This window comes from Lentinus tigrinus (genome assembly GCF_003813185.1).
Source record: "Lentinus tigrinus ALCF2SS1-7 unplaced genomic scaffold L226scaffold_3, whole genome shotgun sequence".
Taxonomy (NCBI): Eukaryota; Fungi; Basidiomycota; class Agaricomycetes; order Polyporales; family Polyporaceae; genus Lentinus; species Lentinus tigrinus.
In genome coordinates, this window is record NW_027137912.1 from 1694352 (window position 1) to 1706584 (window position 12233).

The 12233-nt window shown below is 55.8% G+C and overlaps 4 protein-coding genes across 4 annotated transcripts; 1 reads left to right on the forward strand and 3 right to left on the reverse strand.

The window, feature by feature from the left end:
- The first annotated feature begins 55 nt into the window (after positions 1-55).
- On the forward strand, positions 56-4094 carry L226DRAFT_479092 (uncharacterized protein). The gene is made up of 5 exons (XM_067676829.1): positions 56-382; positions 442-496; positions 547-920; positions 974-3014; positions 3068-4094. Exons 1-5 carry the CDS (start codon positions 191-193, stop codon positions 3829-3831), a joined length of 3426 nt encoding a protein of 1141 aa, XP_067540943.1. The 5' UTR covers positions 56-190; the 3' UTR covers positions 3832-4094.
- A 28-nt stretch (positions 4095-4122) lies between these two features.
- On the reverse strand, positions 4123-6540 carry L226DRAFT_500819 (replication factor-a protein). Its single transcript, XM_067677796.1, has 9 exons — positions 6231-6540; positions 5634-6171; positions 5495-5582; positions 5378-5445; positions 5176-5317; positions 4745-5123; positions 4576-4690; positions 4427-4519; positions 4123-4369 (listed from the first exon to the last, which is right to left on the reverse strand). Exons 1-9 carry the CDS (start codon positions 6530-6532, stop codon positions 4262-4264), a joined length of 1833 nt encoding a protein of 610 aa, XP_067540944.1. The 5' UTR covers positions 6533-6540; the 3' UTR covers positions 4123-4261.
- A 426-nt stretch (positions 6541-6966) lies between these two features.
- On the reverse strand, positions 6967-8370 carry L226DRAFT_500823 (Indoleamine 2,3-dioxygenase; the record flags this gene model as incomplete). The annotated part of the gene is made up of 2 exons (XM_067677797.1): positions 6967-8031; positions 8089-8370. The coding sequence occupies 2 exons, from the start codon at positions 8368-8370 to the stop codon at positions 6967-6969; spliced, it is 1347 nt and encodes a 448-aa protein (XP_067540945.1).
- A 1841-nt stretch (positions 8371-10211) lies between these two features.
- L226DRAFT_591104 (mitochondrial 37S ribosomal protein mS47) lies at positions 10212-12134 on the reverse strand (the record flags this gene model as incomplete). Its single annotated transcript, XM_067685610.1, has 7 exons — positions 10212-10770; positions 10830-11241; positions 11295-11487; positions 11545-11612; positions 11665-11728; positions 11776-11857; positions 11913-12134. 7 exons carry the CDS (start codon positions 12132-12134, stop codon positions 10330-10332), a joined length of 1482 nt encoding a protein of 493 aa, XP_067540946.1. The 3' UTR covers positions 10212-10329.
- Between the last annotated feature and the right edge of the window lie 99 nt (positions 12135-12233).

Consider the following 12233-nt stretch of genomic DNA (forward strand, 5'->3'; position numbering starts at 1 on the left):
TGGGACTAAGTATGCCTGGGAACGAGCCTATACGCGTACTTGACTTCTGCCTCCAGCAGCCTATGCCACCAGCGTATACCGCGTCTCCCTTCGCCGCTACTCCCTCTCCCCCTCCCGCACCACCGCGGACGACCTTGTTTGCCCATCCGACGCGAGAAGTCACGTCAAGACGCGTCTATAACCCTCAGGAATGCCTAGTTCAACGCGCTTCTCCGGTCGCTCTGTGACAGATAGCCCTCCTCTGTCCTTCCCGTCCTCGGCGTACTCGATATCTCATGGAACAACGGTTGGGGCACAAAAGCTGAACATTGTCACACGAGTTGCAATCGAGGGTCGCGCCGAGCGCGGTGCAAAGGGCGCGGACATCAAAATGTATCTCAAGGTCAGTACCGTGGTTACACATCTACTCGCTGTCCATTCATTCCCCATGCGCGCGCACAGATTTCGCTCCCTCTAGAGAACATGACGCCAGGCGCGACCATCCCGCTTTTTCCAGGTAAGCATACTCACCAGTTGCCATAGTTCCTTCTAAGCGTAGTCATGCAGAGGAAAACCTCAAGGTCATCGACCAGGCAGTCCATCCGTTAGACGTCAACTCGACTCCATACAACTTTTCATCTACCACGTCTCCGCTCTTACATAAAGCTGCTCGGGCTCTCAACTTACCGGCCCGTTCTCCACATCCCTACGTCTCTTCATCCGGTAGCTCTTCCTCCTCGGAGTCGCTGCCTCGTCTGGATGATAGGTACACCGGCCAGATATTCGTGAGCAACTATCATGTCTCCTATATCCTTCCCAAGGAGTTCCCCCGTCGCGAGATGGATACACGGAGCAGGCGGCCGTCTATGGTAGCACACTTCATGGCTGCAATAGAGCTTTGGGCACCGTTTGTCTGTTACCCACCTCACGCTCCTTACCTAGTGAGCCCCCCTAGTCCTGGTTACTTCTATCCCTATGTTAATGATCTGTATAGTTGTCCATCCCAGTGCCGCGCTGCCTTTCCAACCACATCCGCCTCAAAATATTCCCTCTCAATACGCCGAAGACATCTTCCTCTTTGGCGTCCCTGTCATCCGCAGATGAGGATGTAGGCTCTTGGGATCTGACGTCTGACCCTCACGTCACGCGAAGCACGTCCACGCGTTTGGGGAGAACACACTCCTACAACAACTTCGCAGATGACGAATCAAGCGACGCGTCGGTATCTGCAGGTTTCCCTGACGGGTGTGGTATACAGGGCTCGTTCCCTAGCACGGAGCACATCCGTATCCGGTGGGCGCGACCTCTGAAGCCCAATCAACAGCCTACAACGAGCGATGGTCGTCGCAGAGTCAGCATACGTGAAGTCAAAGGAGACATGACTTGCACGGTGCTCGGCACTAGCAAAGGCAAGGGGCGGGACTCCCCGGAGGGCATCGTCATGCGCGTGCAATACGAAGCTACGTGCAAAGGTGTCTGGTTCCCCGGCGTAGCTACTCTCCTCGGTCTGGATGCTGGTTTGGATGCCGGTGATTGCGATGTGTCCTGGGTGCCAGGCATGGAGTCGAAGTGGTCCATCAGTGGAGGTGTAGGGTTCACCGGATACGCCGTTGGGCCTCCACCAACTCCCCCGCTCTCACGACAGTCGTCGGTCGACAACCCTTCGATTTACGTCTTGCCATCTTCCCCGGATGCGCGAGGCGTCGTCAATGGACTCCCGCCCAGCCGACACGATTCATCTTCGTCCACATCGTCCTTGCTTAGGGCCCCCCTGCCTGCGCAGAGTGTCCCTGACTACTCATTTGAGAACTCGCCGGCGTCCACGCCCATCTCGTCCTTGGCTTCGTTGCCCATTCCTTCTAGCCCGGAAAGGGACCGGAGAAGCCGCGCTTCTTCAACAAACGGTCGTTATACGGATATCGACACCGACTATGATGAAGAAGAAAGCGATGCTCGCCCGCCCAAGGTTCCCATCACTGTTCACCTGAACATGAATGACCTACTCCCTCCTAAACACGACTTCAAGTTCAGCATCACGGGTACGGTGTTAGTGAAGCCCCAAGAACCTGTTCTCACTCTGGGGTCCAGGAGGTATTCCTCCCCCAATGCCTCGCGAAGTCCCTCCGACAACGATGCTGAAGCCGAGGTGTTGGTTGTGCCTCGCTTTCGCATCCTGCATTGTGATCGCGAGCACGTCTCTTGCACCGTGCGTAACGATGCTAGCGACGCGACCTTGGACGTCTACAAGTCAACTGGCGACGTTCGAGACGCGCAGACACGTAAAACCGTCCTACAGCGAGGCGGGTATGTCAAATGCGGGAGCGACGGGGCTCGTGTTGCCCTCCGGCCGATCAATCGGTCTACGTCACCACCGTCTCGTGCAACCCACGATAGCTTGGAAGTCTCTCGACGCTCGCGAAGTCGCCCTCGAACACCAAATGGTGTCTCTCACCGAGACATCTCACCATCCATCCTCAGGCAATCGCTCTTCACCTCCACGCTGCGCACTCCTGTGCGACGCGATGGGCCCCTGATGATCCCCTATGTCAACACCACCATCACCCCTCTGCTCAACGCAAATTCCGGCCCGCTCAGATACGCTGTGCGGGTCAACTTACCAGCTCCTTCGGATGAGGACTTGGAGTGGCTTGAGTTCGGTCTGGCCCTGCCTCGTTTGAAGGAAGACGCCGCTGGTGGGAATCCACCTCAAGTGGAAGTTCCTAGCGCGAGTATCGAGGGAGTACCAGTCCGTATTGTCACCGGTGCCGTCGTCAAGCCAGAGACCAACGGGAACGCAGCAGTGCCTTTCGGTGAAGCCAGTGGGAAGGATTGGATCACTTGGGTCAAGGTTCACATCGGAGATGCCGGAGGTGGCAAGGTCGATATCCTCTACATCGTCAAAGATGAAAGAGCGATCATCGAAGAGAAAAGTCGGAACAAGGGAACAGTTCCGTCGTCAATAGTGCTGAACGCCTTGCTTCCGAGTTTTCCCTTGTCTGTCGGAGAACTTCAGGTACATGTTCCGGCGCAGACAGGTGAGTGTCGCAATCCTCGTACTGAAAACATATACATAACCCTTGGTTTCTAGGGTTCGATGTCACATCTTGCGAAACTAACCTCGCTCATGAGGAAGCATCCGCCCAAGGCCGGAAACTGTTTCACTACTCTATGGAAGAGTACTTCTATCCTTCCCTAGTGCTGTCGTTCCAACCAACCGTCTCGGAGATCGCTGAGATGAAACAGCGCGCGCCCCGCACCTGGGCTCAAATCTTGATCCCTGCACTGCTAGCCATCACTTGCTTATACCTCTCCATCAGTCTGCGTCAGACACAAGCACAGCTGTCAACGGCGCTCCAATCTCTGAATGTAATCAACCAAGATTCTTCCGCCGGCATCGCTATGTCGGCGCACTCCAGTGGTATGGACACGGTCACGGTGACCACCACTGCGACCATCACAGCCCAGGCGGGCACCGCAAGCCCTGCGAGATGGTATTTCCCCAACGCTGGCTCTCCACCCTCGCCAGAAAATCATGTATCCTTCATCGCTGCAGATGAGGCAGCACCTCCTCCGCCATCGCCTCCGTCCGATGTCCCGACCGCGGTAGACGTGGCGCAGCTCCCAACGATCACACCCACTCCTCTGACTGCGCCTAGGTCGGAGAACAGTCTCATCCTCGAGCGCTACTTCCCGGACCTTTGGACCTTGCGATTCGAGCTCCCGCATATCGAACTCCCCGAAATTCATTTAACCGAGGCGGCCAACGCGACCCTACAATCGGTGCTCGCGTCGATTGACACAGTCTACCAGCTCTTTAGGAGAGTACTCCACTACCCCCTTCCTCCTCCATGATGTTCTTCTACGATATACCTATGTATCCCCGCTGACGTACTATTACTGCCCTCATTGACGATGGTAACGCATATAACGCTCACCCCCATGTTCTGTATGACCTTATTGCTTGTTACTAGTTACCGGCGGATTTACTATACCATAATACGGGACTTGGAGCGACGCTCGATGTTGTGTGCTAGAGTATCCATGATGTACGCTCCAGATCTTATACTTGATATGTAACGTGGTATCGGCGCGAGCCTGCGCAGTTAGGCATTGCCACCGGTACTAGGAGGATCTCAGTCAAGTCGAGCGGACATCTGGATCTGATTTCATGACAGCAGCAAGAATGAGGTAAAGTACATGAGGTCAGTCAGCCGAAGCGGTGAAGAACAACTCTCGTAGACGTTGACGGCGATACGGGCGCAGCAGATTAGGCGCGGTCACTCTACCGTGCCCAGTCGCTGTGAGTGAGAATATTGGCTAGATATTTCGCCTCCTCACGGTAGTTGAGAGGAATAATGCGGTTGATGGCATAACGCACACGCGTCGTCTCCTAGGGAATAAGGTTGGCGTGAGTTTTTGTTCGAAGCTCAGGTAATTGGTGACATACGTTGTAGCTATCCTGCTTCGCTCTGCACGCGAAGTTGTATGTGTTCCCAATCGCCCGCTCTATCACTTGATTGTACTGAGTGTCATCGCGTTCCTGTGGGCGTCGGTGAGCGCATGTAACAGCGTCGATCTGGTACACGAGAAGCTTACCCTGATGTCAACCAGTTCATCAGCGGACATCCCGAAGATAGTCTGTCCAACGTCGTTGAAACCACTAAGCCACGCCTGGCCCGAGTAGTCCGACACGGCCATCGAGACCATATATCTGTTGGTCTCCGTTGACGATTTGGCGACCGAGATGAGCATGGATCAAACTGACCTGTGCTGAGGCTTGGGATACGACTTGTCGCACTTTTCGCACCTCCAGGAATCACCAAGCTCGACAACTTTCTTGCCACATCCCTGAGTGGGACATGCGGGATACGAGATATTGTCGTTCTTGATATGCATGATCGTGGCTTGGGCGCAGAAGTACTCAGGCTTGTCCGACATACCGAACTCTGCGGTCTTGACTTCGTTGAGGTTCCGCACTTCGGCACGATCAAACGTGATCCCGCCACCGCCAGTAAATGTACTGGTGTGCGCCTGGAACGTCTGTTCGGCGCCGGCCGCATCGAACCATCCACGCAGAGCGTGAGCTTCCGGGATGTCGGGGTTCACGTGCATGGAACTCGAGCTCATCATCGACAGGGAGCGACCTAACCAACGGTCTGAAATTCAGGGCGCAATCACAGACACGGCAGCACATACCCTGGAAATCGCCGACTTTGGCACCCTTGAACGCTATCACAGGCTGATCTGTCGCTTCAAATTGCTCGGCTTGTTTGCCCCAAAGCGTGACCCGAACGGAGTAGCCAGAGCGATCGACGACTGTCAGCTCTCGTTTAGGAATCTAGTGAAGGCCTCGATGAGTTTATGGAAGAGAGATGAAAGCTATGGTCTGATCACTGACAACTTTACTGGTCGCCTTAGATGTAATAGTCGACAACTCGCCCACTTCCTTGACGACGCCGATGATGTCTGCACATGGATAAGCATCAACAAGTGCAGTACAAGACAGCCAACACACCACAAGTAGCATCCTTAGCCACGTCCTGCAAGGCCGAAATCTGGACGAAGTTGAACTTAACGGTGGGGACATCGGTCACGTCCAGACACTGGGTGGAGCGTTGAGCCACGACAGAAGCTATTGATCTGTGAAGGCATACCTCCTCGACCTCAGTGTTCCGCTCGAACGTAAGCTCGTACTCGTTGTTGACATTGGAGAACTTCTTCTTGGCAAGATTGACTTTCGCCTTCGAGACCAAATAAACCTTTCCTTCCTGAATTTTGTCATAGAACAAGTCGACGGCGGCATTGAATGCGGTGGCCCGGATCTCTCCGCTCTCGTCCATGAGTGTGACGCTGAAGAGTTTCCCTTCCCCACGCTGGTTCACCCACGTGCGAATGTCCGATTTGTTCATTGCACGAGCCTTGATCGTCCAGTTGTTTTGGTACGGGCTGAGACTTTCGATGGGATAGACAGCAGGAGCACGAGCATTGCGATTTGCCTGTGTCTGTTGACGAGCGGGCTGAGCTGCTGCTACCGGAGGGGGAGCGGGGGTAGCGTTCGTTGAGGTAGATGGACCAGGTGTAACCGCGGCGGGAGTCGAGGCGCCGCCTTCCGGTCGACCCTGGAGGGAGCCGGGGCTGCCAATCTTCTCAGCCGTTTTAACCAGGACGCGTAGGGCGAGAATTATCAACAGCCTTTAGAAAGACAGGCTTTGAATGGTTATGGTCGTCGACGCGTCAAGGGTCCCACTCACCGCTTGCCCTGAACGATGTTACAGGTGAACTTCTCGATAACGGCAACCGCTCCCTTTGAAATAGCATCCTCCTCCACAAGGTGGTTCAGTTGAGTAGCCAACATCGATTGCAGAAAATGTTCTCCATCAGAAACGATAACGCGGTAGCGATCCACGTTGTTGCCACCGCCCGTAGGAGGGACCTTTTTGAAGGAGAGCAGCTGGAGAGTAGGCTGGGAGTTAAAGAGCTCCTCCGAGTCCTCGTTCTCGGAGTTGGCAAGGCGGGCACAAATACCGGCAGTGAGTTGGGGAAGGCCAGCCATCGTGGTCAAGAGTCAAGACGCGTCGCGTCCAGAATGAGACACGCCTTGCTTATGTGTACGCGTTCATTACGTAAGCGTTCCCAATTAGACAATTGTGGTTCGCGCGCAGCCTCCGGCGACTTGAACGAGACCGCCAGCTCTGCTTCACCTTGCGCTGCAAATTCCTTGACTTATATCTCTGCACACATACCTCTTGTCGACATTGTTCCGGAAATATGGTACCCCGGCGTGTGGCGCCGTTGCAAATAGGTACTCGGCATCTATTGAGACACGGAACGATGGGCTACTACAGTATAATATACTACAGATCGTGCAAGAAAGCGGAAGCGATGCGATAGGATGACCTCTATATATGGTACGTTCTTCTAGCCTGCCAACTACGAGGGTATGCAACGATTATGACGCTCTATGTGTAGGAATCCAGACGCAGTGATTTACTCATCCCTCAAGAGCGTGCGCTGGGTGGCATCACGGCCGGCCTTCAGCAAGGTGGAAACCGGGTTTCCTCCTGTACCCTTTGAGCGACTTTCATTGCCTTCGACCTCCACAGATCCCATGCTGGCGGGAGGGGTGGACTTGGCCTGAGAAATGATGAAGAGAGTTCCGATGCGGATGTGGATATCGCGGAACTTCTTCAGGGCCGCCACCGTCATGTTGTAGTGCTCTCGGAGCGCGGGGACGCGCTGGACCAAGTCGCGCACATGACGCTTCTGGAGTTGCGCCAGGTAGGCGCGATGTTCCTCGGGCATGTACCGGCGCATCTTCTCCATGAAGCTCGTGTCTGAGCGGCGATTCTCTGCCGACGGAGCCGGCTGACGGGTCTGCTTGAGCCCGTGGTCGACGTCTAGGAAGGCATCAAGAGCATGCATGACCGAGCTCTGCCCCGCCGACGCACCGCCGAGGTCGAACGAGCTGGGCGGGACACCCTCGAACACCCATGGCGCCGCAGCGTCGGAGCCGTTCCACCACGGCCTGGCGGCCCAGTAGAAGGTGTTCGGGTGCACAGTCTTACTCGCCTCCCCAATGATGATGGTGAGCTCGTCGATGACCCTGACGAGCTCCTCGAAGTCGCGCTTGATAGCCGCGATGGCGCTCTGCGTCGTGGGGCAGGGGACGTTGACAACGCGTTCGATGATCCGCAACATCTCCACCCCCTTGAGCTCTGCAGCTGCGGATAGAAGGTAGAAGTTCGTCTCCGTCTCGGTCCCGGAGAAGACATTGACGTATCGCATGTTGTTCAGGGACAGAGGCTGCTCCGGATCAATGAACTCCCAGTTCCAGAGCACGATGTCTGCGAAGGTCAGGATGGGCGGAAGCATGAGCTTCTGGGAGACGGCGACGAGAGGCACGGCGAGCGGCCTTGGGATAATGATCTGTCCCTGGACCTGCGACGAGGGGAGCGAGTGGACGTAAAAGTGCAGGAGACAGGTGAGAACGTAGTGGGCCCGTCGCAAGGTGCGGACTTTGTCGCCGAGCTTTCTGGCGTCGACAACTGGCCACTAGCGGGTGATATTGTGAGTACATTCCCCACCGATGACATTTGAGTCTTCACTTACACTCCTCAAGCGTTGCCGCCACTGCTCGCCCAGCGCGCACTTCGCAAAGGCTTCTTGTCCTCGATCGACCCCAAGCTTGAGGACGCCTCGCGCGTCCACCAGTCCTCTCTCCCACAAGGAGAATTCTCCGCTCAACGGGCGGAGAGGTTGGGAGGGGAAGAAGCCTGTGTCGGGGTCGACATCGTACATCCGCCCGCTGAAGGCTTGTGAGTTGCTCGACGTCTCGGGACGGGCTGCCCGATACGTCGTCAAGTCTACGCTGTCGAGAAGACGGCCCATCATATGAACGGGAGAAGAGACGTTCATGGCTGCGTTGGTATGGATGTGCGGTGGAGTGAGGGATATGGATGTGGTGAGTGTGTTTGAGTTGAGGGCTTCCTAACAACTTGTCCCTGGTTTATATACCCACTTGCAGGTCACAACCCCAGACAGCTTTTGAATCGCGCATCAACCGTCTCAGGGAGGCACCAAGCCAGATTCCAAAGACTAGAGCGCCCCGCGCCCAAGGCCCAATGCGCAACAACGCCTCGCCTCGCATCTGCGATGCCGTCAAGATACAGCCTTTGCAGTTCCCGTTGAACGCACTCCTATCCGCCCCACGGCTTTCTGTTCGGTCACAGGACGAATCGGACAAACCATCTCACCACAGTCCGCGTCAAAGCGGAACATACCAGCTTTGTTGGTGGCCATCTCTTGTTGTCCTGGTGCGATCTGTTTTGACGGGTTTCCTTCCCATAGCCGTCAACAATACCCCAGAACGCCGATATTGTAGTTGGTCCTGCTGATTCTATCGCCGGGAAATGATCTTGGGCCGACTGCAATCATCCCTCTTTCAAGTGGCGGGAGCGGGTGTATATTGCATCCGGGGTATGTAGGTGGTTTACAGAAAATTCCGACAGCACGAGCTACGCACATCATGGCTGTCGCATAGCTGGAGTCCTCTGCAGTGGCGTTAAGCTCGAAGTGAGCCGAGGAGTATGCAAGCTGCGCTCTCCGTTCACCCGTCGGGTGCAGCACCGGGCGGGTTCTGCCAGCGTACCCACGACTACTACTGAAAAGCCGGCTGTGCGCGGACCCCGAGGGAGACACGGCAGAAAATGAAGAGTCACAACGCCTATCAGACGGTCCCGCAAGCGGTGCCCGGAGCGCTGCTTGTCCCAGGATGCGGCCATATTACCAATTAGAAACATTGCAGTATAGCAACATCCTACCCCAGCTCCAGGTGAGATCGGGAATCTCACATCCTGGTCGACACAGACTAACTGAGAACATGTTGCAGAGATGCAGCGGAACGTATGTCACCTCCGAGCCCGAAGCTACCGAGTCGCCTGCCTAGGTTACTGTCGGCGTCGGCGGCGCGCGCGGTCCATATAAATGAGGTGCACGAGCGGGTCGGCGGTCGAGACAGGACATCCGAGTGCGTGTCCGAGCTCGCTGGAGTCGTCTGGAATCTGGGTGGCAAGGCGACATACGGCGATATCGCCTTTCCGACAACAGGTCGGCGGGCTGTGGGCGGCCTCGCAGGTGCGGAACATGTGCTTCTAGGCTGCGCAAGTAGACACAGCTGAGATCTGTGTACGCCGATGCCAGTTGCCCAATGCGGGAGGTGGTGGCTGTCGTGATGCCTGCCAAATACGTGGTCCCAGAGATGGGAGCTAGAGCTTCCGAGGCAGACCAGAAGGTGGCGTGGGCATGTAGACGGCGCTCCGGACCAAGTATTACAGCATCCCGCTACTTTAGAGTTAATTTCTGTGCCTGTCGGGAACTTACTCCGCCAACAAGCTCGAGGCCCAAGAAGCGCAGGCTTGAGGCATGTCTCTACACCATCATCAGTCCGGGGGTTGACTTATCCGACGGACTTGTAATATACATGCAGCTGGTATTCGAGGTGATACATGCATGTATGTACACTGAATGTGACCTCGCGGCTATCCGAGTAATCTTACAGTCATACCTGTTAGATTGCTGTCAAATTTTGTTTCAGGGTGAAGCTTTGGCGGCCTGATGCGCCCCATGAAGGCCCAAGTCTGCGCCCGGAGCTCCTCGGTTTACAGAGATGTATGAGTATTCAAATGTACGGTTGACGGTGACACCGTGCCGAAACTAGGCTCTGGCCGCGCTCGGGGCGGCGATGGAGAAGGGAGGAGCACATGGAATTAGGTCATCGTATACAACTGTAGGTGTGCTGTACTCGAGCACGGTGGCGACGGCGGGAAGGTCAGGTCGCACAAGCAGGGATAATCAGTGCTTCCACTTCAACCACCTCTTGTCCATATGCTTGTCCTGCTCCGAGACGCACTTGCGCTGCACGACCTCCAGGATCTTCTCGCGCATGCCAGCCTTACGGCCACGGGCACGGTCAAACTTCTCCAGGAGCTCGTCGAGGGTGATCTCTGTGGCACCGCTATGACGGTGGCTGCCGTCGACCATGGAACCGATCTCAGCTTCCGTGGGCAACGCATACTGCATAGGATCTGCGAGCTGGTCCGGCTGGGGCAGGTACACGGGGGGCGTGAGCTTGGGAGCAGTGTCGTTTTCCGGCGAAAATTTGGAGAAGAAAGTTTCGCGTATCTCCTCATCATTCACTCCGCTAAGGTGCGCCGGTGACCACGCTGGCCGTGACTTCTCCTTTTCGACGAGTAGAGTGGTCACGCCGGTGTGGAAATCCGGGCTGCCGCCACTCTGAAGCAGATGGAGAAAACTTCAGGCGACGTTCGGTCAACGAAAAATATCGCACATACGCAGAAAGCGGTCGCAATGTTCATTTCCATCTGCAAGGCCTCCAGGAGGTTCATCTGCTTTCCCTTGCGAATGGCTGCGAGGGCAACCTTGAGGCTCGTCGGACTACGGTCTGCGAGCATCTCCAGTGTCTTTGCAGCCCATGTCCGAATGCCCTCATCTTGATGACTCTTCGATATCTCCGTGAGCTCGGCAAGTATTTCCTCGACAGTGTTGTGACGGAAGGCCGAGTCTAGGGCCTCGCGCTTAGCACCGACGAAGGAGGAAACGACTTCGTCCGACTCCCGCTCGGAGCTCTCTTCCTCGAGCAGGTCGTTGATCATCTGGTATGTAGGCTCTTCCAATGAAGCAAGGCGCTCCATAAGAGCGGGGATGCGCCTAGATGGGATGTAGTGAGTGGCAAAGCCATGGTCACTATGCGCGTCTTCAGATTCCGGGTCATCGGATATCAAACGAGCGATGCTCACTAGACAGCTCGGCCAGTGATTGTATCACCGGTCAGCCCAAGGTAGGTCCCAATTTCACCGTCTATCCGCGAGAGGAAGTAACTTGCGCCGACGTCAGGACAGTAACCGATTTTTGTTTCTGGCATTGCGAAGATGGTCTTCTCCGTCGCAATTCTGAATTGAGCGTTAACGGAAAGCCCGACGCCTCCACCCACTACCACCAGTGTCAGAATAGACGCATTAGGGTCACGTCACAGGCAATAAGACATACTCGTTATGCCATCCATGACGGCCACGTAGGGTTTGGGGACGGCAGCGAGGATGTAATCCATTTCGAACCTTACAGACGTACATCAACATGGGCAAACAAGCGGACAGATCACGGACTCACTCTCTGTGGAAGAAATCTATCGCCTGCGGCCGTGTCTCCGGTTCGCTCGCATACCGCACGACGGCTGCTGTAGTCAATACACCGGGATGGGATGGATAGAAGCATACTCACATTCTACATCGCCGCCTGCGCAAAACGCACGCCCGACACCGCGGCCCACTATGACCTTGGCCAACTGGCCCTGACACCATTCCTGCGGCCACGATTCTCATGAGTTATCAAGGAAACAGGTGTCACTGCAGACTTACCTCGATCTGTGGTCGGAGAATGTTCAGCATAGGCTCGTTCAGCGCGTTGAGCTTCGCCGGCCTATTCAAAATATAGCTCCGGATGGAGCCATTGGACTCGAAGAGGACTGGGGCCTCGTCCGGAGCGTCGACGCGGGATTTTGGCGTGGGGGTAGAGGTGGACATGAGATGACGACCAATCGCTGCTGTACGCCGGGCTGCTGAAGCGGTGGGGCGAGACATGGTTCTCAGAAAGACATGCCGCGCGTACATCTGGCTTGTTGCTGCGCGTCCCGACGATGGACAGGAGATGGAGGAGCACTGAGCAGGAGGCGGGTGTCC